General features: G+C 45.4%; 1 protein-coding gene across 1 annotated transcript in view; it reads left to right on the forward strand.

Annotated features, from left to right (window-relative positions):
- Window positions 1–5,872: 5,872 nt before the first annotated feature.
- The window catches only part of ANO2 (anoctamin 2), a 153,894-nt gene continuing 134,063 nt past the window's right edge, over window positions 5,873–25,703 (forward strand). The window contains exons 1-2 of the mRNA XM_083738731.1: window positions 5,873–6,078; window positions 12,389–12,772. Of these exons, the coding sequence (XP_083594857.1) occupies window positions 6,049–6,078; window positions 12,389–12,772 (414 nt within the window). The 5' untranslated portion in view covers window positions 5,873–6,048. The remainder of the gene's footprint in view (window positions 6,079–12,388; window positions 12,773–25,703) is intronic.

Raw genomic sequence — 25,703 nt, forward strand, 5'->3', positions numbered from 1 at the left:
GTTTGTATTGTTGTGATTGGTTCTTATTGCAACACAGGGGTTTGTTTTTGGTTCATGGTGTGAGAGATAGGCAGTTGGACATGGGAGGGACAATTGACTGGTAGGGAAGAATGCAGAGTTCTATCGGGCTACAATGAGGGGGCAGCCAAAAGAGTTGGTTGACCCATGAAGGAGCCAGGCTTTTGGTTTCTGCAGGGCTCCTGCCAATTGGCTGAGGTGTGAGCCCCCTCCCGCCCCATATGTCATTGTGCCTCAGAGACAAACCAGGAGTCTTCCACACGCATGTTCCCTGCTCCCCAGAGCCAGATTCCTCCAATACCCCCTAAGCTTGTGGGATCTTTGTTGGGACTGGGGGAATGGCCATCTGCAGCTGTGGCTTAGCGGTTAGGGTGCAGCTCTGTGGTGTCTGCAGTGTTTGAGCATAGGAGCTTGTTGATATGGAAAAGGCAGGGGGGTCACCTTTCCCCCTGGTGGTGCTTGAACTCCTGCCTCCAGCTTATCTAGTGGACTTTGCCATTGTAGCTACCTATCCATTCTTAAGGAAATCAGCCCTGAGTGCTCACTGGAAGGACAGATTATGAAGCTGAGGCTCCAATACTTTGGCCACCTCATGAGAAGAGAAGACTCCCTGGAAAAGACTCTGATGTTGGGAAAGATGGAGGGCACAAGGAGAAGGGGACGACAGAGGACAAGATGGTTGGATAGTGTTCTCAAAGCTACCAGCATGAGTTTGACCAAACTGCAGGAGGCAGTGGAAGACAGGAGTGACTGGCGTGCTCTGGTCCAGGGGGTCACGTAGAGTAGGACACGACTAAACAACTAAACAACAACAACAACAACATGCTGGGGTGTGTGTACAGAACATTATTGGGGGCTGCTGTCTCCATATCTCTGTGCAGAGACAGCAACTGTGGGCTTTATCTTTAATTAGTTACTATAGGGTGCAGCCAACCTATTCCAGTGTCCAATGCTTTTTTCTGCTGGACTTGTCTTTTCATCCTGTTATTTTTTAGCCTCCCATGCTGGGCTGAATAGGTTGTGGCCAAAACTCAATTGGGAAAGTGCTGCTAAACCTGGCATAAATGGGAATATAGAATTGATCTCCCCAAGTCATGTTGCTTCTGAAATTGGAAGTTGCCTATATAACTAGTGGCCATTGGTTAGACTCCTCTCCCATGAATTCATTGACATTTTTTAGTTGTCAAAATCCATTCAAGTATGTTGTCAAAATCCGTAACTGCCTGCCACACAAGGCTCAGATGAACATAACACCTTCTCTTTGAAGCTTTGTAGCAGTTCTGTATATGTACAGAACATGATTTATATCTCTTGCAATGCCAAGCCCTGGGTCCTATTTACTGTTCTGAAAGACCTAAGCAAACAAGGATGATTTTGAAGGCTAGAAGAACCAGGGGAAAAGCCTTGTGATGCTTCAAAGTCTGATGTCAGAGGAAAGCTATGCAGCTCCTGAATTTGTCTCTGGAAAGCTTCTAACTCCAAGGAACCAACAGCATGTGTAAAAGGCTCTGATATTTCCCATATTCTAATTTTTATTATTTATGGTGAGAAATTGGAAAAGATAATGGCAACAACTACCTCCTTGATTGCTTGGTGCTTAATGCATATTAATAATCCATACAAGACACCAAGGCTTCTTCATGGCAGTCTTTCCTCCCCGCACCAGAAGAAAACAAATCTTTAAAAACTGAGATGGGGGGGTGGCTAATTGCAGGAGACCAAGTTGCTGTTTAAGTGTACAGTACAAAGTGATAGGGTAAAGGGTAAAGGGACCCCTGACCATTAGGTCCAGTCGTGACCGACTCTGAGGTTGTAGCACTCATCTCACTTTATTTATCGGCGTGCAGCTTCCAGGTCATGTGGCCAGCATGACTAAGCCACTTCTGGCGAACCAGAGCAGTGCACGGAAATGCCATTTACCTTCCCACCGGAGCAGTACCTATTTATCTACTTGCACTTTGACGTGCTTTCGAAGTGCTAGGTTGGCAGGAGCAGGGACCGAGCAACGGGAGCTCATCCCGTCGCGGGGATTTGAACCGCCGACCTTCTGATTGGCAAGTCCTAGCCTCTGTGGTTTAACCCACAGTGCCACCCGCGTCCCTTGTACAAAGTGATAACCAGGTGCTTATACAACAGTGAGACCAGGCATCCCGTATCAGTGAACACAGGAGCATGAATCTCTGCTCATTCAGTGCTCTCATCTCTGTGAAGGAAATCCTATGAATGCAGAAGCAGTCATCTTCAGATGGATGCCAGCCATGGATCAGTTGGGGTGGCAGCAGCAGACAGACTGCTCCCTGTTGTTGAGGGGGTTGACTAACCCTATGGGTTCCCATTGACCCTGTCAGACATTTGGTACCCATGCACACTGAATGCCTGAACAGAACTTAGCTCTAGGCTACACCTTTAACAGTTGTCTTAAAGGAGGGAATTTTGTTACGAAATGTTTGCTGTGCAAAGATGAAAGATAGTGAGGGACTTGGTTAATTCCCCTCTCTACACAGTTCTGCAAGGCAGAAGAAACATTTGGCTATCCTATTGTTTAAGATCATTGCAAGATGTAGGGGAATACTTTTGAAACATAAATGGGCTATAGAATATTTAAAATGGCTATTTAGAATAAGTGATAAGCTAAACAAATTATGAAGCTAAATGCAAATTGCTGTTAATTAGCTGACTGATCATGCATGGAAGGGACCCTGGAATGTTGTGATAATAGGGGCATTTCCCCGTACACATCTCTGCATCACCAGAGCACCTCTACTCCAGCCTCCAGTAGCTCACTCCATTGGGCATTGGCCAGCATGCTTCCAGTCCCCTCTTGCATGCTTTGGACAGGTGGGGTGAGCCACATTGGGGTCCAAGACTCAAAGCCACACTGCAAGCTCCACAGAGCTGTTCTTTGACCACTCAGCCACAGCAATTAATGACTCTCCCTGGATGTTCCCAGTCAAAAGATCCAATCAGGCTCCACAGGAGCTGCCTTAACCACTCTGCAAAAATGCATACGTCAGAAGAAATTCACACAACAACGCCGATGAATTTTCATGAGGACTCTTTTAAAAAAGAGAGAGAAATAGCAAACTGATGCAGAGGATCTGAGGTTGGAAAAAGGTGAAAGAGACAGACACACACACACACCCGCCAACGTGGTTGTGGTGCTGGCCAGGAGGTGGGCCTCTCTTCTGGCCAGTGTGGAAAGGGACGTGAGGGGGGGGCGCTGCACCTGTGGGAGAGCAACCTGTTTGAGAGCAAGGGGAGAGACCGAAAGAAAGGTTCAGTCGGCAGCTGGAGCACATCATCCCTGAACCAGCATGCACAGGAGGTCCTGTGGGGGGAGGAGAGGAGAGGGCATGGTGCGACCTGAGTGTTCAAGTGGGTCTCACGCCTCAGCCCCCTGGAGAGGGAGAGACTTCAGTGACTGCGAATGTACGTACTCTTCTCCCCCGTCCCCCGCCGCCGCCCTGTTTGGGTGTGGCAGTGAAACACTGCATGTATGGTGACCGAGTCTTCTGCTCCATGTATGTGGCCATGTGAGGTACAGTGGTACCTCAGGTTAAGTACTTACTTCGTTCCGGAAATCCGTTCTTAACCTGAAACTGTTCTTAACCTGAAGCACCACTTTAGCTAATGGGCCCTCCTGCTGCTGCCGCTCCGCCAGAGCACGATTTCTGTTCTCATCCTGAAGCAAAGTTCTTAACCTGAGGTACTATTTCTGGGTTAGCAGTGTCTGTAACCTGAAGCGTATGTAACCTGAAGTGTATGTAACCCAAGGTACCACTGTAATTAAAAAATGCCCTTGCCCTTAGTTTCCCCTCATGAGAGTTCCCCATTGTGAGCAATACATGTATATAGCAAAATGCCAGAGATATAGCCCCATATCTCTGGATGTGACTGGAGACTGGAATAACACTATAAACAAACCTCTATTGTAGCAACATAGGCAGGGCTCCCTCACGGTGAAATTAATGGAAGGGAAATGTCTTGCGCCAGAGTTGGTGATGGTGCAATGGATGCACCAATGTGGGCATCAAGGTGTATAGCCTTTGGTGCATGTGTGTCCAGCGCCACATTCTTACTCTGTTTTCTCCCAGTCCAGCAGTGTATCTTCACTGGGGGAACAGTGCTGGTGGAGTGTACCTCAGGCTTCACTCACAAGGTAGAACAAGGCTTCCACCAGATTGCATGACATTTTAGCAGACAGATCTTGAACAGAGGAGGATTGTGACATTAGTCCCACTAAACATGCACTGCAGTGAGGCAGTCCAATCTTGTGCATCTTTACTTGGAAGTAAGCCTTGCTGAGAGGGATGCAGGTGGCGCTGTGGGTTAAAGCCTCAGCGCCTAGGACTTGCCGATCGAAAGGTGGGCGCTTCGAATCCCTGCGGCGGGGTGCGCTCCCGCTGCTCGGTCCCAGCGCCTGCCAACCTAGCAGTTCGAAAGCACCTCCGGGTGCAAGTAGATAAATAGGGACCGCTTACCAGCGGGAAGGTAAACGGCGTTTCCGTGTGCGGCTCTGGCTCGCCAGATGCAGCTTTGTCACGCTGGCCACGTGACCCAGAAGTGTCTCTGGACAGCGCTGGCCCCTGGCCTCTTAAGTGAGATGGGCGACAACCCCAGAGTCTGTCAAGACTGGCCCGTACGGGCAGGGGTACCTTTACCTTTACCTAAGCCTCGCTGAATTCAGTGGGACTAGACTTTCAAACAAGCGTACCTAGGCTGCAGCTCAATACAAAATTACCCAAGAGCAAGCTGTGATGAACTTCAGTAGGATTTGTTTCCAAGAACTATGCAAATGCTTAGACCTTTAATCATGGATGTGGTGCATGGCGTTTAACAGTTCATGTTGAAATGATGAGTTGACCAAAGATGAGTGACCAAATTTAAAACTGTGAAACCGTTTTTTCTATCAAAGTTTTGGAAGATGATAGTGGTGGCAGCAAGGCATGGGATCGGATTTTATTTTACAAATAGTCCTTCCTAAATTTATTTGCCATATAATGTGAACCTAAGCATATTTAAAGGTAAAGGACCCCTGACCATTAGGTCCAGTCATGACCGACTCTGGGGTTGCGGCGCTCATCTTGCTTTATTGGCCGAGGGAGCCGGCGTACAGCTTCCGGGTCATGTGGCCAGCATGACTAAGCCGCTTCTGGCGAACCAGAGCAGCACACGGAAATGCCGTTTACCTTGCCGCCAGAGCAGTATCTATTTATCTACTTGCACTTTGACGTGCTTTCGAACTGCTAGGTTGGCAGGAGCAGGGACAGAGCAACGGGAGCTCACCCCGTCGTGGGGATTTGAACCGCTGACCTTCTGATCAGCAAGTCCTAGGCTCTGTGGTTTAACCCACAGTGCCACCCGCGTCCCAAGCATATTGACCGAGATGCAAATTGAGTGAGTTCAGTTAGACTTACTTCCTATTAAGCTTGCTTTTGATTGCAACCATGCAGCCGAATTGTATGTATATTTATTTGGAAATAGCTTGCACAGGGTTCAATAGAGCTTGCTCCCACATGAGTGGCCCATAGGATTGCAACCATAGGATTCAAAACTGTGCATATATCCCTTGCTCCCTTGAATCTTTAGTGCCGCAGAACCCACCTGAGTCTGTAACTTTATGCAACCAGAGGCATCTTTGCAAGCTCCTGAAGTTCAGCCTCTTTGCAGCCACACCTGCTTCTTTGTCTCTGGTGTTGCTATGGTGACTTCTCAGGTGGCAGCCATGGAATGAGGCCCCTGGGTACCTCGAGATGATAAAGAGCACAACACTTTCAGCAACAACGACACTGGTGTTGTTCTCTTTCCTTCTGGTCCGGAGTGCTTTTTAAATATATATATATATATATATACTTTTACATGCAAGGAAGGCGAAATAATACTTGAAGACCAGCTTATCTAGACTTGGCTTATAGATTTCCTGGGATTCCCTCCTGGGCCAGCAACTACGAAATGGTGCTGTGTACGGTGTGTCTCCCTTTGAAAGGGTAGACTGAAAATCTGAGTCTAGGCATTTTCACTCTTGCAGGGATGGAACCAGAAAATCTGCATGGACTGCCTGTGAGTACAGCATGACAATTACGCAGTGGGGGATGCTATAATCGACCCAGGGCTATGTCTCAAATAAATATGTAACTAGTCTGCACCAAGAAAGCCACGTTTCTACATTTCCCCCATGTAATTTATTCTGCTTTTCCTATTCATGGAAGGAGGGAGAGTTAAGTTCTGCAGGGCTCTAATGCTTCTCATTCAGCCAATGAACGTTCTAATTCCTCTGTTCCTTTAGCTCCAGAGATTTCACCAGGCATTGCCCACACACTTTACCTGAAGGTGTGAGGGCTGTAAACTTTCTTTTTACAATCAATGCCAGATTCTATGGCTGTTGCGCACTGCAAAGCACTGTAGAGTACACACACAAGGCTCTGAATATGCTATCACCATCGCTTCCTCAATCTGCCAGTGATAAGTGTGTATAGAGGAGGCATGACATGGAATGACATGGAATCTGTGCTCTGTATTTGAATGTGACAAGTAGGTATGTCTTTTGAATGCAGTGCATCATGAAAAATAAATAAATAGACATGCCTGAGTTGTAGGTATGGCAGATGGGGAAGGATGGAACACAACACAATGGAAGAGTGAAATTCTGTCTCCAGAGAAGGTGACAATGAATTTGTTGGGCAGGGGGGATATTCCAAAGAAAGCAAAGGCTACTATTCACTACTGTGTGGCTACAAAAGGAAAGGTATATCAGCTAGCTGATTTACATGGTGCTATAAGCAAAATAAACTATCAAAGGGAGGGGGGGAGTCCAAAAGCAAGCAGATCCTTGCTTCAAAGACCTTACAATCAAATTTTCAACAAGTGAGAGACATGAAAGAAGGGAAAGCAAAGCCAAGAAGCAGGGATGAATCAGAGAGATGCAATTACTTGTTTTTAGGCTTTGTTTTAAGTTGCAGGTGAGGCTAAGGTTAAGGGGTGAGTGAGGAAAGATTTGAAAGAAGAGAGGAAGAGGCATCCTAAAAATAGTCCTGTGTATAAGAGCTCAAATGCACAGCATTATACACAAAACTGAACGTCAATGTTGAATGAATTGCCTCCTTATTTGCATTCTGTTGCTAGGCTGGGTTTTCAAAGAAGGACTTGTTTTCAAATTCATATATCCCAAGACAATAACTTCCTCACCCACTATTCCCTTGCTCTTGACTAGAGGTTTACAGAAGCTGAAGCCATATTAAAATGAGGGTTGTTGCTCTGGGAGTTTCGTAGAGCAACCTGGCATGCCTTTATTGCTTTGCTTCTTCAAGTTAACTTTACACAAAATACTGCACCTCTATGTCCTGCAACAGCTGAAATAGCTTCTTGGGGTCTGTCGGTTGTATATACAAGATTTATTCAAAGTATTTGAAATGTTCACTCCAGGTGAACATCCAGCTGTTCCTCCTTCTGCTAGGCAATATTCTTCCATTCTGCATATCTCAAGTTTGTTGACCTACCACACAAAAAGTTTCAAAGAGATTCTCTGAAAAGTATTATCGATAAAAGCCAATAATAATCTTCCCCCAGTCCAACATAACAACTTTGCCTCCAATATTGAGAAACAAGACATCCTTTATCTTAATTCCCTCAGGGGACTATTCGCTGTGGTCATATACTGAGACAGTAATCCAGTAATTGCTTATTGTTTATTCATTAATTCACATCAAAGTCCATATTTTCCAATTCCATTTCCTGTTTTCCGTCCCTTTTTTTAAAAGTCGGCTTCCGTTTTCTCTTCTTCCATTCTTTTTTTCAACAATGTTGTCAGAGACTTAGTAGCTTTGCCCTCTAATTTAACTCCAAATTTTATGCACCTCTGTCTCTGCTGACTCAGGATAATTATTAATTTCTCTGTTCATGGTTTCCTTCTCCTCCAACATCATAACTCCACCATTTGACTGTTTAACTTCTCCAGACAGCTATGTGGAAGACGTCTCGATTTCATCATCTATTGCCTCCAGCTTTACCATTCCATTCTCACATTCTGGCAATCCTCCATTAGTATTTTTCCCCAAGTACTCTTTCCCCCTCAGTCCATTTTTATTCACTGTTCTATGCATTTCTGTTCTAAGTTCTTCCAATTGATCATTCAATAGTTGTTGCATGATACCAGCAATCAGTGGGGTGTTTTTCCAGTATTTTCACCATACTGAGTGTCCCCCCCCCCCCGAGATCCACACAGTCCTTGCTTACATTCCTAACATTCAACTCTCACAGTGAGCAGCCATGTAGTTTTACATTACAGTCAGCACATTCATCAGTGAATAGGAGGATTTAAAATAAGACAAAATAAAGTGAAAAATTCTCAGAGTTGGAGCATCTCCTGTCTGTTTATAAAGTTTCTTTGCTATTTATTACTGGAGCATAATTTTTGCTAGTTTTTCTTTCAGCCCCTTAATGGTTTCTCCTCTTAAGCCAGCAGCCTGGTCATATTGCAGACGAACATTTTAGCCAGCAGAGAGATGGCCTTGGTCATAATTTATAGAAGTTTTGGAAATAATTGAAGAAAGGGAAGTTAGCTTATATTTGTCCTAAGGACTAACACCTAGGATGGTTATGCAGTGTTCAGGAATGATTACAGTTCTTCTACTCTTGGATGCTCACTCCATCTGTCGAGGTCCTTTGAAGATTTATTGTTCCCGCAGCATGGGAGCAGCCCTTTTAGAGCACTGGAAGTTAATCCCTGTTATCCCTGTTCCTCAGAGGTCACTGTTTTACATGCTGCAGGTCCTTTTGTGCCATTAGAAGCACAAAGCATCAGATACTGAATAGCCCTTGATGGACATCATTGCAGTAAGCGCTACGGCAGTGAGTCGCTCCCCTTCCTCCCTATGCCATTTTGAGAAATCGAACTGGCTTGCATTCCAGTGACCTTCTCCCAGTCTTTTTCACGTACGTAGAACTGCACTTTGATAGGTTTGCACCCATAAAGTTACTGAGAAGCCCCCTTCATGGCAAACACATGTATATAAATTGGACGTAAAGCTGGTGGGGATGTGGATGTTGAGGTTCTGCATGCAACCACCACCAACTTCTAATAAGCCTGAATATGGTTTATATCTCTTCCAGTTTGTTTGTTTGTTTGTTTGTTTGTTTGTTTGTTTGTTTTAAACTCCCTCAAGTTCCCTGTGGGAAATTCTTAGCAGAGGTAAGAACTAATCTTTGTTTATGTGGGGCTGAAATGACTCTTTACTGGTTTTGTAGATACATTTAAGCTGCAATCCTTATCTATATACCGTATTTTTTGCTCTATAAGACGGACCAGACAACAAGACGTACCTAGTTTTTGGAGGAGGAAAACAAGAAAAAAAATATATTCTGAATCGCAGAAGCCAGAACAGCAAGAGGGATCGCTGCGCAGCGAAAGCAGCAATCCCTCTTGCTGTTCTGGCTTTTGGGATAGCTGCGCAGCCTGCATTCGCCCTATAAGACGCACACACATTTCCCCTTACTTTTTAGGAGGGAAAAAGTGAGTCTTATAGAGCAAATCAATCAAACCTTTATTGCATTAGCATACAGCCATAGCAGGATAAAAAAAAAAAATGCTAGAGACAAACAACCAAACAAAATTCAAAGCGATATTACTGCGAATGTATATAAAGTATATAATGGCCCCAAAATAGGCTCGGGACATTAGGTTAAAAAGGTAATAAAAGAATTAAGACAGGTCCAGGTTTGGACACACTACCCCGTCAGAGTAGCCCTGAGTTTCAAGGCCTGCACTATAAAGATTGCCACCCCATGTGTAACTTGGGGATTTGCGTCCACAAGAAGCGATTTCAAACAGTCTTCCTTAGATGTGATGGTGGACGGGATCAAGAGGAGGAGCTTAGTTCTTATTAGCTCATAAATAGGGCAGTAGAAAAAGAAATGTATGAAGTCCTCTACTTCATTCATTGTGCATGGACATAGACGCTGAGTAATAGGGGTCTTAGAGTAAATCCCCTGCAGGAAGGCCGTGGGTATAGAATGGAAACGGGCCATGGTAAACGCTCTTCTCAAATTGGGCTCCGTCAGGTCTATCAAGTAGTTGGCAAGTGATCTTACCACTTTCACTTTAGGGAGCCACATGGAGAGGTGAGCTGTGGTGGACTGTGCCCGGTCCATGGCCTCGTCATAGAGCAAAAAATACGGTATTTGGGGGAGAATGCCCCAGTGTACACAGTGGAACATGTTTCCAAATAAACATGTAAAGAAATGAGTTACAAATCTGATGCATTTTCTTTGACCTGAAAATATTGTGGCCCTTTAGAGTCAGAGAAGTTTTTCTTTAACCCCTACATACGATGGGGGGGGGGGAATTCCTCCCAATGTCCCCAGGAGCACCAGAAACTGTCTGAAACATGATGCTTGTGCACCATGAAGATGTGCCCAATTAAATGTTATGGGGGTTTTCGCATAATTGGGAGTTTAATTTGCTGTATTCGGGATCAAAATAGAATTTCCACAGGTCAGATTTGCAATGGTGAAGCACCAACCATCTTGCATAGTATATTTTTAAATTTAAAGCCACTGCTGCATTTTTTAATTTACAGAGCAAGAATGAATACTCAGAATCTTTTTTTAAAAAAATTAAGTGATCTGGAGCAGTGTTCCCCAACCTTGGGCCTCCAGCTGCTTTTGGACTACAACTCCATCATCCCTCGCTAGCAAGACCAGTGGTCAAGGATGATGGGAATTGTAGTCCAAAAACAGCTGGAGGCCCAAGGTTGGGGAACACTGATCTAGAGTATCTTTAAGAATATCAGAAGAACCGTGCAGCATTAGGCCCAGGTCCACTTAGCTCTGCACCTAGATCCACATGGATCATTTCAAGGAATACTGGGAACAAGCAGGTACAGTGGTACCTCGGGTTAAGAACTTAATTTGTTCTGGAGGCCCGTTCTTAACCTGAAACTGTTCTTAACCTGAGGTACCACTTTAGCTAATGGGGCCTCCCGCTGCCACTGCACCGCCGCCTCATCCTGTTCTCATCCTGAAGCAAAGTTCTTAACCCGAGGTACTATTCCTGGGTTAGCAGAGTCTGTAACCTGAAGCGTCTGTAACCTGAAGCATCTGTAACCCGAGGTACCACTGTAATTGGTGGTCCACCAGAATTTGGCCAATGGAACACTATGAACCTTCATCTTCTTTCTGTCCACTTTTCTTTCTGGATTAAAATGTGGTTTAGAAGAACATGACACATATTTCATGACATATAATTTCTGATATATAATTCCTGCATTGCAGAGGGTTGGACACTAGATGATCCTCAGGGCATCTTCCAACTCTATAACTCTATGATTTATAAAAGTATGAACAATGAGGAGAGAGGAGCTCCCCCTTCTCATAAATTAGGACTTGGAGATCCCACAGTCAAGCTGATTGACAGTAGGCAAAAAAATGTACTCCTTCATCTAGTCCATAATTGACTTATCCGGTTCACTAAGACAAGGTCTGGGAATGACAAGTGGCTTAGATGGCTTTTAGAAAGGATTAGACACATTCACAAAGGATAGGACTTTCAGGAGCTATTAGGTAGGCTAAGCAAACATAACTTCTGTGGGGGGAGTTGCAAATGAAAAGATGTCTATGTGTCTTGAACCCCAAGCAGACTGACAAGGGTCAGGGCTTTGTGGCTATCAGGACCAACAGAATTTTGAGAACAGGTGAGGATCAGCTGAAGGGATGGGGGTAGGATTGTCAAGCACAACCAACACCAATAAAGTTATAGTACAGTAGAGAGGCCAAACTCCACACTCTGCATTATATAAGGAGGATTCAGGAAAGATATTATCTCTCCCCACCCCACCCCACTTGCTTCTTCCCCAACTTCCGCCATGTAGCAGGTTCTTGCTCCAAGCTGGCAGGAGCAAGGAACTGGAGCACCTTTCTTAGGGGGCGTAAGATAGCAGGTCCCTCCTTCTCACTACCAAATGTAGTCAGGGGAAAAACGAAAAGGGGTGGCAGTCACTCCAGTGCCCTGCTGTTGAGTACGCCGGGGCATCTGACTAGATGAGATGACCTGATCCATCAAATTGGCAGATACAGCAAATCGGTTCTTATGTTCTTAGGGGGCTGGGGGTTGTGTCTTGCAGTCCATGGCCTGGCTTGAATAATCTCAAGTTATTTGTTCCATAAGACGCTTTCTGCAGGGCACCTGCACTCTGTTGCGTTATACTGCTTAATCTGAGCCTCATCCGTCTCACTCTTCTCATATAACTGCTAATCGCTGCAGTTGCTCCACGTATCACGTGTCTCCATGGCTTATGGGCAGGAAGACATTGAGTCCCCTTTCTTGAATTTGTCACAGGAGGCTTCTTTCAGTAACTTTCTTTGAACTTTCCTCCAGGTTATCAACAACTACCTGGATGGGGCTCAAGCAGGTTCCACAGAAAGGCTCACACCTGGAGGGATGCACTTCCGAGACAGCAAGAGGAAAGTGGACTATGTTTTAGCTTATCACTATCGGAAATCTACCTCGCAGTCCAGTGGTGGTTCTCCAAGCATCTCGCAGAGACCTCCTTCTTTGGCTATCATTTCTAATGGGGAGACGGCCAAAAGTCAATCTGAACAGCAGCCGCTGCCGCCACAAGGCCAGGAAGCAGCTTCTCCAGATGCCGAGGTCATCGATCTGGGGCCGTTGGAGGCTCTGGAGGAAGCAAAACGGGAGCAGAGGAAAGAGTTTGAAAGCAACCTGATGGAAGCTGGTCTGGAGATAGAAAAAGATGCAGAGGTAAGAGGAGGAACTGCCAACAGACAGGTAGGAAAGATCTGATGGATGAGGCCAGAAATCAGACTGGACTGTTGGCTTTCATTTTGCAAAGAAAGTAAGTACCTAAGGCAGGCATGTCCAGAGTCCGGCCCGTGTGGCAGTTTATTTTCTGGGGGGAAATCCTAAAAAAAGCTTCAACAACTTTTGATAAAAATCCTCCCCAAAGCTCAAGAACTTCAATTCTAAAAAAAACAACGCTCAACAACAACAATTTCAATCCTAAAAAAGCTCAACAACTTCAATCCTTAAAAAAGGTCAAAAAAAAGGTCAACAATGTTGGTCGGCCCTCACACATGTTCACTTCATCAAATCTGGCCCTCTTTGAAAAAAGTTTGGATACCCCTGGGCTCTTGCTCAAAAGTTGCCAGACAAAATGCGAGCTCCTCCTCCAGCCCCAAACGTCAATGAAATGGGCTGCCCTGGCTGGTAGTCCCTGCCATAGGGGGTTTTAGCCAGTTAATCCCATTTTGGATATTACACAAGAGCTAGTGATTTCTAGAGCTCCCTTTTCTGCTTCTGTCTCATTGTTGCCCAATCCAGACTTGCATGTTGGTAATAGTAGTGCCCGTGTGCATAGCAGTAGCTGTCCACGGCCCATCCACTTCCTCCTCTCTCTGTGTCCTTCCAGGCATGCACATTCAACAATTTCATGGCTGATAATAAGTGTACATGCGGCTTTAATTTATGATTATTTTTGCAAAAAAAGGAGGATGTTATACATTTTATCTATCAACTATGTTTGGAGAGAAATATAAAAGTGTATATTCAGTTTATGATGTCATTTAAATGTGTTGTACTCCCTTCTCAATGTTTTAATATTTTTTATTTAGTAGACTGATACCTCTACACCTTCCTCCAAAGGAGTCTAGAGCTATAAGAAGTTTAATTTTTCCTGGGTTTCTAAACCGGACAGCTTGGCCTGTTTTGAATCTGGTCTTTGTCAGCTTCCTATACTCACTTTTCTGTGAGTAAGGCTGCAATCCTAATCCTATTTATCTGGGAGTAAGCCCTATTGAATTTAGCAGGACTTATTTTTCAATAAATGTGGTGTGTATGTGTAGTTTTTCTTACAACCTGTGAGGCAGGTTGGGCTGAGATTTGGTTCAGTCGCCAAAGCACACAGCATGCTTACAGTATTGTGTGGGTTTGGTGTTTTGTTTTTTTTGCCAGAGTTGGCAAGCTTTTCTCTTTCTGTTTGATATAGCTCTTGCTTCACAATAACACGGCAGTTGAAGCAAAAGCACAGTGTCCCTTTTGCAGCGATTTTATACCTCCTGCACCTTCAGCCATGTGAGATACGTTTAGATGAAAGTTGGTGGCTAGTCCAAAGCAGTAAGCCCAACAATGATGAATTGAGTGACTTTTAAATGTTTAAACCGTATGTTTCAGAGGATGTATGTGCATACCTGTACCTGCGTATCTAGTTATCAAGGTTGGAAAACTGGTTTTGCTTTTCGCCTGCTATGAAAAATTAGGAGTGGAGGGTGAGAGGTTGCCTGTTTTCCTAGGTTTGCTTGTGTTTTTATTTCCAGCGTTTCATCACCTTTTTATTCCAAATTATACGGTTGTAGAAGTTAGTTTTTAATATATTAAGCTGCTTGGATGTTTTGGTCCTCTTGTTTTTACAATATGGAACAGGGGAATGCTGGTATAGAGAGAAATGTGCTTTATAGTAGGGAGTGTAGTTGTTATCCAATCTCTTGGAGAGTGTATTTCTTCTAGGGCAGGGATAGGCAAACTAAGGCCTGGGGGCTGGATCCGGTCCAATCACCTTCTAAATCCGGCCTGTGGATGGTCCGGGAATCAGCGTGTTTTTATATGAGTAGAATGTGTGCTTTTATTTAAAATGCATCTCTGGGTTATTTGTGGGGCCTGCCTGGTGTTTTTACATGAATAGAATGTGTGCTTTTATTTAAAATATAGTCTGGCCCCCACAAAGTCTGAGGGACAGTGGACTGGCCCCCTGCTGAAAAGGTTTGCTGAACCCTGTTCTAGGGAAATGCAGCAGTCAGATAGCGCATGGAGGGGGGGTGTTCGTTAAGTTGATTGTGGCACCAATTGGCAGGAAGAGGTGATTAGCTGCTTTCCCACCCATGGAAGGAATTGGGGGTTCTTAGAAGTGGGTTGGTGCTGCTGGAATAAAAACTTAAATGAATTGTTATTCAGAGAGTTTGAGGTGGTGTCCATGGCTCTTTCCCTTTCCATTTTATCCTCACAAGATCCAGGGGAACCAAGGGAGCTTCATGGCTGAGTGGGGATTGTAAATCCTCTGTACTCAGAAGATCTTAAATCTTCACTGTATTCAGCATGAGCATCTGAACAGAGTCGCTGTAACTCTCAAATCGCTTTTGACCCTCCCTCTGTAAGAAATGCCATGCGCAAGATCAGCAGGTGAAAGACTGACAATAACATAACCCCTTTGGCAGCTCATGAAACTTGATGTTGTGTAGGACTGCCATACGTATGGTATTTCCCGGACACAGCCGGTATTCAGCTGTCGATAACAGTGCCTGGGCAGAAAACGATTAAATGTCCAGGAAAACCCGGACGTATGGGAACCCTCTCAACAACTTTGGCCAAAAAAACCTTAACAACTTTTGTGTCCGGATTTTCACTTTTTGAAATATGGCAACCCTAATGTTGTCCCAGCTGCCCTGCCCTGGTTTGGGGGTGGCGTGGAGAAGAGCAGGGTTCTCATGCCTTAAACAGCTATATGACAAGCAGATATTAAACACAGTAAGCAGTAGAGAACTACAATTATGGGGGAAACGCCGCCCTATTTAATGATCTGTTCATTGGTGCATTACTTTTGACTCTCTATCCCAACCTGCAAAAGAGGAAACAACTTTCCTAGAAACATAGAATTGCAGGGCTGGTTCTATTGCATGCATGCATGTACACACATACACACACACACACTGAGCGATATCTCTCTGCCCCACCCCCCAACAATCATGCAAGCCCCTTTATATAGCTGGTGGCCTCTGAGCATGGGCCCTCCTGAGGTCATGAGCGCTCACCCAGTGCCCCACTAAGCCAGCCACTGCCCATAGCTGTCAACCGTCCCTTATTTGGCGGGAAAGTCCCTTATCCCAGTGCCGTGTCCTGCCGCTGTCCCTTATTGATGATGTCCCTTAAATTTCCCGGGTTTCAAAGGAAGCAGCTCCTCTCCCTCCCTCCCTGCCGGCCAGGGAGGAGGGAGGCTCCAACTGTGTTGCTTGGCTGCGTTGCTCACCCAATAAGGAGTCTAAGAACGACTGGGGGGGTGGAGCTTGCATGCTTTGTGCCGATCAAATTGGCCGTGTTGCCTGGGGACTTGCTTTTGCTCAGCGCTTCCCAGCAGAGAGGTGACGGTGGGTTTCCTTGCTGCAAACCTTTGCTGGGTTGCTGCGCTGTGGGAACCACCGCTTGAGGCTTCGTTTGGCTGCTGGTTGACTAAAATCCCTTATTTTGGCTGCTGATCCCTTATTTCCGAGGCTGCTGGTCCCTTATTTTCAAATCTGTAAGTTGACAGCTATGCCACTGCCCATGATTCTGATGTTCACGCCCATGATGCAGTCACGCTTATGAACATAAGAAGTGCCTTGCTCTATCAGACCAAGGCCCACCTACCCCACATTCGCAGACTCTACCCCTGCTCTACATGGACCATCAGTAGTTAAATGAAGCTTCAGTTGCGCTGCTCTTTAATAACCACAAATGGATCCTTTGCTGGATTCATTCATTATAGTATATGTCAAAGCCATAATAGGGCAGTCATTTGAGATGAGCTTTGGCACCTGGACAAAAAAGATTGTCTTGCAGGCTGTTGTGAATGAAATGCAGATTGAAAGGCACAGAGCATTTAGGAGATGAAGGCTATTTTTTAAAAGCAACCATTTTTTGATTTTTCTTCTAAAGGCAAGTAACCTTGTACCTCTTAGGACTTGGTCCCATAAACCCAGAGTTGTATACAACGCAGAACATCTTTTAGGCAAAACATCCCTGGTAAAGAAAGCAGAAAGGTGTCTGGTAGTTGCCTAGATGAAGATATAAGGCATCAGTTTATGTTTCCTTGCTTAAAGATAGAGATGTTCTTATATTGTGATTTTATGTTATGAATTGCCCTGAGACCTGCATGTATAGGGTGGTATACAAATATAATGCGGGTGGCGCTGTGGGTAAAAGCCTCAGTGCCTAGGACTTGCCGATTGAAAGGTCGGCGGTTCGAATCCCCGCGGTGGGGTGCACTCCCGTCGCTCAGTCTCAGCGCCTGCCAACCTAGCAGTTCGAAAGCACCCCCGGGTGCAAGTAGATAAATAGGGACCGCTTACTAGCGGGAAGGTAAACGGCGTTCCGTGTGCTGTGCTGGCTCACCAGATGCAGCTTGTCACGCTGGCCACGTGACCCGGAAGTGTCTGTGGACAGCGCTGGCTCCCGGCCTCTAGAGTGAGATGAGCGTACAACCCTAGAGTCTGGCAAGACTGGCCCATACGGGCAGGGGTACCTTTAACTTTACCTAATAATAATAATAATAATAATAATAATGCTCCTACTTAATCCAGCTCCATCTATCATAAATGCTCCTCACCTCTGCCAATTTTGGCTCATTTATTGAAGAAAACTACTTGGCGAAAAGTGGAAGCAACAGGTTCCTGCACATTTATTCTCCGTAAGAAGTTGGATGCCAAATTAGAGGAAATTCTTAGATATATATTTCAGATTCTGAGATCAACAAGTCAGCTGGCATTAAGTTTCTTCAGAAATATGTCACTATTTACAAAAACAGTGGGTGAGGTTCAGCGCTGGTCCTTCTCAGAGCAGACCCATTGAAGTTAATGGACATGATTAACTTGGGGTCATGGATTTCAATGGGTCTGCTCGGCACAGGACTTAGCTGAATGCAACCCATTATGGATATGGATAATTGATAATCTGGGATAATCTGCTAGGGAATGAATGGGACTATGAACACCCTATTCCCACACCCCCTGGGGTGCCTTGAAGATGACCCTTTGTTGTTGCTGTTTAGTCATTTAATTGTGTCCGACTCTTTGTGACCCCATGGACCAGAGCACGCCAGGCACTTCTGTCTTCCACTGCCTCCCGCAGTTTGGTCAAACTCATGCTGGTAGCTTCGAGAACACTGTCCAACCATCTTGTCCTCTGTCATCCCCTTCTCCTTGTGCCCTCAATCTTTCCCAACATCAGGGTCTTTTCCAGGAAGTCTTCTCTTCTCATGAGGTGGCCAAAGTCTTGGAGTCTCAGCTTCAGGATCTGTCCTTCCAGTGAGCACTCAGGGCTGATTTCCTTCAGAATGGATAGGTTTGATCTTCTTGCAGTCCATGGGACTCTCAAGAGTCTCCTCCAGCACCATAATTCAAAAGCATCAATTCTTCGGTGATCAGCCTTCTTTATGGTCCAGCTCTCACTTCCATACATCACTACTGGGAAAACCATAGCTTTTACTATACGGACGTTTGTTGGCAAGGTGATGTCTCTACTTAGGGTCCCTCTACAATTCTAGGATTCTATGGGTTGGGTATATGGCTGGTAGGAGGAAGAAGGGGCCAAGACTAGAATAGGGACTTCATGTGATAACTGAGTGAAAGCATCACCAGGAGTACAAGGGGCTGCACTACTAACCCCAACCATAAAAGCCACATTTGGAAAACTAGCAGAATCTAGCAGACGTTCCATGCTCATTTCTGTGAGATTTGCTCCGGGGAAATCTGTTTGAAGCTTTGTTAACCCAGAAAATCATGGGGATTTTGAGCTGTAATTTCATGTGAAGAAATTTCAGGTGGTATTCTGGCATACAGATATTTTTCCCCATCATTTGAAATTTAGTGCAACATGGCAGTATATTGATTTTTTTAAAAAATTACAGTTCCATAACAGAACGGGTAATGCAGCATAAAAGGAACTTCTGGGACAGAAGTGCTAGCGTTAGAATCAGGAAAATGAAGATGGCCATCTCCTCTTCTGCACATCTCTCATTGCTGGTTCTTAAGGGCAGCTTTCTGATGGTGCCATAGAGGCAGGATTCTAATGTCCTGTTAGCCTGTGATAGCCGTGCAGCTCAGCTTCCACCCTGCTGTCCTTCCATTAGTGATCTTTCAGCGGAGTCATCATCCATTCAAACCATTCACTCATAGGATTACAGTACATAATTAGGAAATTAAAGACAGCAGTAGCAACAGAAAAGGTGTGAGGGCTAGGGTTGCCACTCTTCCTGCAATAGTACAGGATTGTCCCGTATTTCAGTGTTTCAAAGTTTGTCCTGTATTTGCGTGTCGAGGTCCCCAGGGCCACCCCAATAACTCACACATCACACAGAATTTTTGTTTAAGGTATTTGGCATAATTTTGGCCATAACTTTATTAAAATACATAAATGTGAGTGGTTGCTTAGGCATTGGTTACTTGCCCCCCACACCCCCATGGGGGACAGACTGACATTCCGCACAATGCGAAAGTCAGAAAAGGGGAATACACTTGGGGGTAGCGATGGAGCAGGGAACCTGCCCTCAGCCCTCCCCAAATGCAGCCAGGAGCTCATTGCTATGGCCCGAGCCCCCTTGACAGAGTGGACAAGCAATAGTTAGCCCCCGATTCCTTTAACGGAATCTCTTGCAGCAGCAGCAGCAGCATTAGAGGGGCAGGCACAGCCAATCCATGCCCCTCAACCAACCAAACCATAAACCAATGCCTAACTGCAACCTTACAAGTTGTGACGATTTGCTACGCAGTAGGCAAAAACCAAATGGCCCCAGCCAATCAGCCAGATGGACAAAATTCCTACCGGGCCCCTGCCCCAAAGCAGATGACTCCATGACAGGCATAGCAAGGTCAAAGTTAACAACCCTAAATATAGGGGGGGGGGGCAATCTGATGCACGGGCAAAAAGAGGAAGCCCTAGCCTCGTGCAAAGAGTTTTAGCATTTCTGGCTGTCAATCAACAAATGGCAACATTAACTTCTTCCCAATGACAAGCGAAGCCCAATCACATCAATTAGCCCATCCCCAACTTTGGAGTGTCCTGGCGGCCCCCACTGCAACACGTGATCTCCATGAAGGAGAACACGCTTTCCCCTATTTCCACTCTGCTGCTTCTCTCTCTCTCTCTCTCTCTCTCTCTCTCTCTCTCTCTCTCTCTCTCCTCCCTCCCTCCCTCCCTCCCTCCCTTCCAAGATAAGGATCCTTTCTAAATGCCCATCTCTGGACTCCAGCAGGGAAGGCTTGGCTGGAGAAACCTCCCCTCGCTTTCCCCCTTTCCTCTTTTTGCAAACACATGTGCTGAACCCTGTCTGTGGAGCCTACCTCCCCAAAGAATGAGAACCCCAAAGTATGGGTTCAAATTGGCCACAACTTTATTTAACTTCAGAATGTGGGGAACTTGGCATAGGCCTTGGCATGTAACCCTCTCAGCCCGTCCGGGACTGAGGATGTGCAGGGCAATGAGGTGCAGTGGGAGGGGACGGTAAAGCACAAACTTACACAGCGTCCCCTCGCACCTCACCTCTGCCGGGAGTTTGACCTACATGCTGCAGCTCTAGGGCCAGGGACTCCTGCAACCAATCCTTTTATGAAATGCCTCCCCCCAACTTGAAGATAGACTAAAGGATACCTTGCCAAGGCCTAAAAACCACCAAAGTTGTGATGAAATGATACGGGGAAGGCAAAACCTTCCAATGCAAGGAAAATTCCTACCCGGTTCTGAATACAGCAACCATCTTACGACCATAGCAGCTCCTGCTGACCTGGAATGGAAAATATTAGGCTGCAAGGAAATATTATTAATTTGGGAGGGATGGGTGGGCGAACCTGGAAGAGGAAGAAACAAAGTGAGGTTTGGTCGAGGGGGTCGGCCTCTTTCCCTTGGCCTTTGCTCCACCCCCAGCTGGCCGTCCATTGTCCTCCCAGGCCAGGGGTGGGACGATAGCCACCCTAACCCAGGTGGGAGGCACCAGACCAGGTAAACCTGCTCGGTGTCGCAAACCCCACCTACCTGTTGGGAAGGGAGGGTGGAAATTTTCTTCGCTCTCTCTCCTCATCCCGCCCCCAAGGAGGAACAAACCATGGCAAGGCTTTCATGTTGCCGCTTCCATTTCCCCGAAATTTCGGTGTGGGTTAAGGCAGCCATGCACAGAACTGCAGCCTAGGAGCACCGGGCCTCATCCTTCATGAGAGCAACAGGTTCTGAGTCCCTAGAAACAAGTGGTTTTGTGTCAGTGTGGCCCAGAAGCCCAAATTCTGAACTTAGTTATCTGCATGACATTTAAGAGAGGAGGGTGGGGAGAAGTACTGTATTTTTTGCTCTATAAGACTCACTTTTTCCCTCCTAAAAAGTAAGGGGGGAATGTGTGTGCGTCTTATGGAGCGAATGCAGGCTGCGCAGCTATCCCAGAAGCCAGAACAGCAAGAGGGATTGCTGCTTTCACTGCGCAGCGATCCCTCTTGCTCTTCTGGCTTCTGAGATTCAGAGTATTTTTTCCCCCTTGTTTTTCTCCTCCAAAAACTAGGTGCGTCTTGTGGTGCATCTTATAGAGTGAAAAATATGGTAGCTCCCCACAAGACTTGCCCTCCCCTCCTGACACCTAATATTTTTATATCTCAGAAATTTGACAAGTGGAACAAAGCCTGCCCCCCCATCAGAATATGCCCCCCCCCCGCTGTTTATTTATTGCCCTGGTCTGTATGTATTGCTGTACGCAACTGGATGTGTGTGAAAGGGTGTGTCAAAAGTCATGTATTTAAGCATGGGTAGCGTAGCATAGGCAGATTTACAAATTCGTATGTGTGACAAATTTCAAAGCAGCCCTCTGGTTAGGATGCAATAGATTATAATGGATTGCCTTGAAGTAATTTCAGCACCAGGTGGGGGGAGGAAAGCCTCCCGCCTCCCTCTGCCATCCTGTCCTTTATTTTGCCAGAACAAAGGTGACAACCCTATGTCAGACAAAAGAGAAATATAAAACAGCTGTAGAGGCACAGCACATTATAAAATACATAGCTCAATACTTCACATAGTACATTCTGCTTGACTTGTAAGAATGCAGAACCACAGAACAGAGGTTCTGAGAGAGACAGAGAGACAGACAGGCAGACAGACAGATCTGGACTCTGAATTAGCCGGTTTCAAGTAGATAAAATACTGAACCACACTTTTTAAGGGAATCTGAGACCAGTAAAAGTCAGACCCTTGATAGACACAGACTGTTGTTTGGTGTGCTGGTGAAATGTACTTTGTTATGTACTGAAGCTCTCACCCTGGGCCAGCAGGGGGATACCATAGATAGTTTTCACTCAGGTCCACATATGCAAATAAGGGATTGAAAGTGACGTTCAGTGATTGGATAGTTACAGAAAGTGTTACAGTTGCGTTGTAGTGGAGCTCTATATAAGCAGGCTGGCTGAACCCTTCAGTTCAGTTCAGTTCTGGCCTGTGAATAAACAAGAGCTGTTTGAAGAATCGCTGTGTTGTCTGATATGTTCACCCACAACTTAACATACTTCCTATCTGAAGTCGGTGACCCCCGTCACCCTTGAAAAATGTTGTGTGCACCTCCTTAATTATACTTTACTAACCTTACAGAAAGACTAGCCTCAACTACCTGAAATATTGTAAATAAAAGAATTAATCTCAGAATGCATATTGGGAATAAGAGACAGGACATCAGTCAGTCGTAGGCTTGAGATGATTGCAGACCTCCATGCTCAGTGCATGGGCATTGTGGAAAAGGGTCAAAATACTGCTTGACTTGTACTTGAGGAAATCCCTTCCATGATTCATGTGCGAGCAGGAGGCTAGATATCAGGGCCCGTGGGAGCCAGTGCTGCCCACAGGATTTACAGACCCGAGAACATAGAGGAGAGAAAGAGTGAGCTGTCTCCAGAGAGCGTAGACAAAGAGACACTACAATCCAGGGAATGCTGTTTAAATGCTTTTGTAATGTTCTTAAATGGGTCCCTTGTGCATCTACGCACATGGTCACATTGTCAACCGAGCACCACAGCAGGATCCAAGAGAACAGCAGAACGGTGGCTTTACTAACTAAACAGATGATAACAGGATTAGCTCTGAGAGCAGCTTACAAAGAACTGCCTTGGTACAGGGCCAAAACACACACACACACACACACACACACACACACACAAACACGTCATAAATCTTGCCAAGTCATAGGAAGAACTATGGTTTCAGTGTTCCCAAACAGTTCTTTAGAATAGACGACCATGCCACTAGACCCCAAGATAATAATAATTAGGTAAGTAGGGTTCAACCTTTAAAAGAACCAGGTAGGCAAGATTTTCCCCAAATCCCATTCCTGCCATTCTTAGAAAAAATTGCTTTCCAAATCTCCCTGCCTAAAGAAGGGTGAATCTGTATGTTTTGATCCTCTCAGTTTCTCATTTTTCTAATCTTAAATTCAGTTCTCCACATTTATGCAACAACTGAATACTCGGTAGCTCAGTAGGCAGAGCATGAGAATTTTAATTTCAAGGTCATAGCTTTGAGCCCTGTTTTGGGCAAAAGATTATTGCATTGCAGAGGATGAGACTGCTCTTGTGGTTCCTCCCAACTCTACAATTCTATGGTTCTCTTTGAAACGCATTTTTTAAAAATCCTTTGAAAATTCACCAGCATGGGACCATTTGGAGGCTTGTTGGGAATTTGCGGATTTAAAACTTTATTATACTTTGAGCGTTTTTGCTTAGTGCTTTGGAATCAGGAAAAGAGATAGGATCATTAGTCCAGCAGAGAAAATATTTCTCCATTGATTTGTTTTGCATGCAGTTGTAGTAAAAGAGCTTAACAGACACCAGTGGATATTCATTGCTCAGCCCAGGAAAGCCCTTTGTAATTATCAATGACTTTGTTTTTAGCAGAAACTGATCTTTAAATCAAACCCAGTGGGAAAGTCAAGGCAGGAACTGGTGGATGCCTCTAGGGAACACTTAGCAGTACATAAAATACTAGAAGCAACATGCGCATAGAATCTCATGGGAAGGAGTGATTGGTGGTTGATTTGGAGTGACAAAGGTTGGTGGGGAAATGTTGAAGTGTAACTGCTTTTCAACTCAAAATAGCCCACCTATTCTGCTTCTTTTCTTTAAGAAAAAACAGAACTCACCAACAATATGAATATTGCAATAATCAATATGGGGAAATAAGAAGGGAATAAAGGAAAACATTGGTTGACTCTGTAGGGCAGATTTTAGAAGCATCAGTTAATTGAAACTGCCAAGACTCAACAACAGAATATGAAAACAGAAACCCTTGCATTGCAGGGGGTTGGTCTCTGCAGTACTATGATTCTGTACCTGAGGTGAACAAAACTGCATATTAGCAAGAAAAAGAGATAATGATGTTGAGCGGCAATGCAAAGCCAGAAAGAAAAACGGAAGTTCAATTTTAGCACTGTAAAATTTGAGAGAATGCGTTTATGGCCTGTTCTAATCAGATTATTATGAATTAAACATGTCTGATCATAGGGTCACACACTCCTTATCCCCATCTCGTGCAGAAGAGCTGGATAGCAGCACGTCTTTGGAGAAAATAATAAGAACCCTTCCGAAATAGACCAAAGACCTTCATAGCCTAGCACCCTGATGCCCACAGTAGTTAACTAGATGCATCTGGGAAGCTCACAATAAGGTCATGAGAGCAATAGCCTTGTCCTTGATCTTCCACCATCTGACATCACCAACTGATCCTTGAGAGGGAGAAAAAGGTTTCTCTCACTACTTTCTCCATACCATGCAAAATTTTCTAAACATCGCTTATATAACCCCTTCCCCATCTATTGTTTCAAGGAACCTATGGGGGTATTATTTGGCTAAGATTTGGGGGAAGTCAGTAGGGTTGTGGCTCCAGGTGCCTTGAGGCCATGATCAGCCAGGGGCTTACATGGGAAGATGAAAGAATCATGGGAGAATTGCTTTGGGATAAAATAGGTCATGGTTTTATGGATTACAGATGTAAGTAGGTCTTGGCATAGGCATTGTAACCTGAATCACCCAGTCTGATTGTTTGATGGGATAGCTCAGTCGGTAGAGTATGAGACTCTTAATCACAGGATTGTGGGTTTGAGTCCCATGTTGGGCGAAAGATTATGCAATGCAGGGGATTGGACAAGATAACCCTCGTGGTCCCTTCCAACTCTACAATAATATTATTCTATGATATTATTCTGTGATTCCAAGTGTTAATCCCAGGTTAAGGATCATCTCACAATGTACATTAAATTTTCATCACTAGGGAGGGAGATGTCATCGCGCCACTCCGTAGTGTGTGGAGTGCCCAGGACGCAATCCTCTCCCCGATGCTTTTTAACATCTTCATGCACCCCCTTGCCCAGATTGTCCGGAGCTTTGAGCTGGGCTGTCACCAATATGCTGGTGACACTCAGCTCTATCTGCTGATGGATGGCCACACCGACTTGGCCCCGAACACACTGACCAGATGCTTGGAAGCTGTGGCTGGATGGTTTCGTGGGAGCTGATTGAAACTAAATCCTTCAAAGACAGAGGTCCTATGGCTGGGTCAGGATGGCATGGGGATGAGGGACCAACTCCCTTCTCTTACAGGGGCCCAATTAGTGCCATTGCCTTCCGTTAAGAGTTTGGGTGTAATCCTTGATGCTTCCCTTTCCATGGAGGCACAGGTTATAGCAACAGCCAAGGCGACATTTTTCCACCTTCACCACATTAAGCAGTTGGTCCCTTACCTCTCCCACCCCAATCTGGGCACAGTGATCCATCTTCTCACTAACCCTCAAGCAGAACCTCAAGCAGAAAGTGAAGGGTGGCTGGCTGGGGTTGCCGAGTGCCAGCTGAGCTCCAGGCAGGAGGTGTGGCCTGGCTTTATAGTTTTCCCTTGGGTCCGCTCCAAAGCCACAGCCACCATG

Source organism: Podarcis gaigeae, assembly GCF_964106915.1.
Source record: "Podarcis gaigeae genome assembly, chromosome: 5".
Classification (NCBI taxonomy): Eukaryota; Metazoa; Chordata; class Lepidosauria; order Squamata; family Lacertidae; genus Podarcis; species Podarcis gaigeae.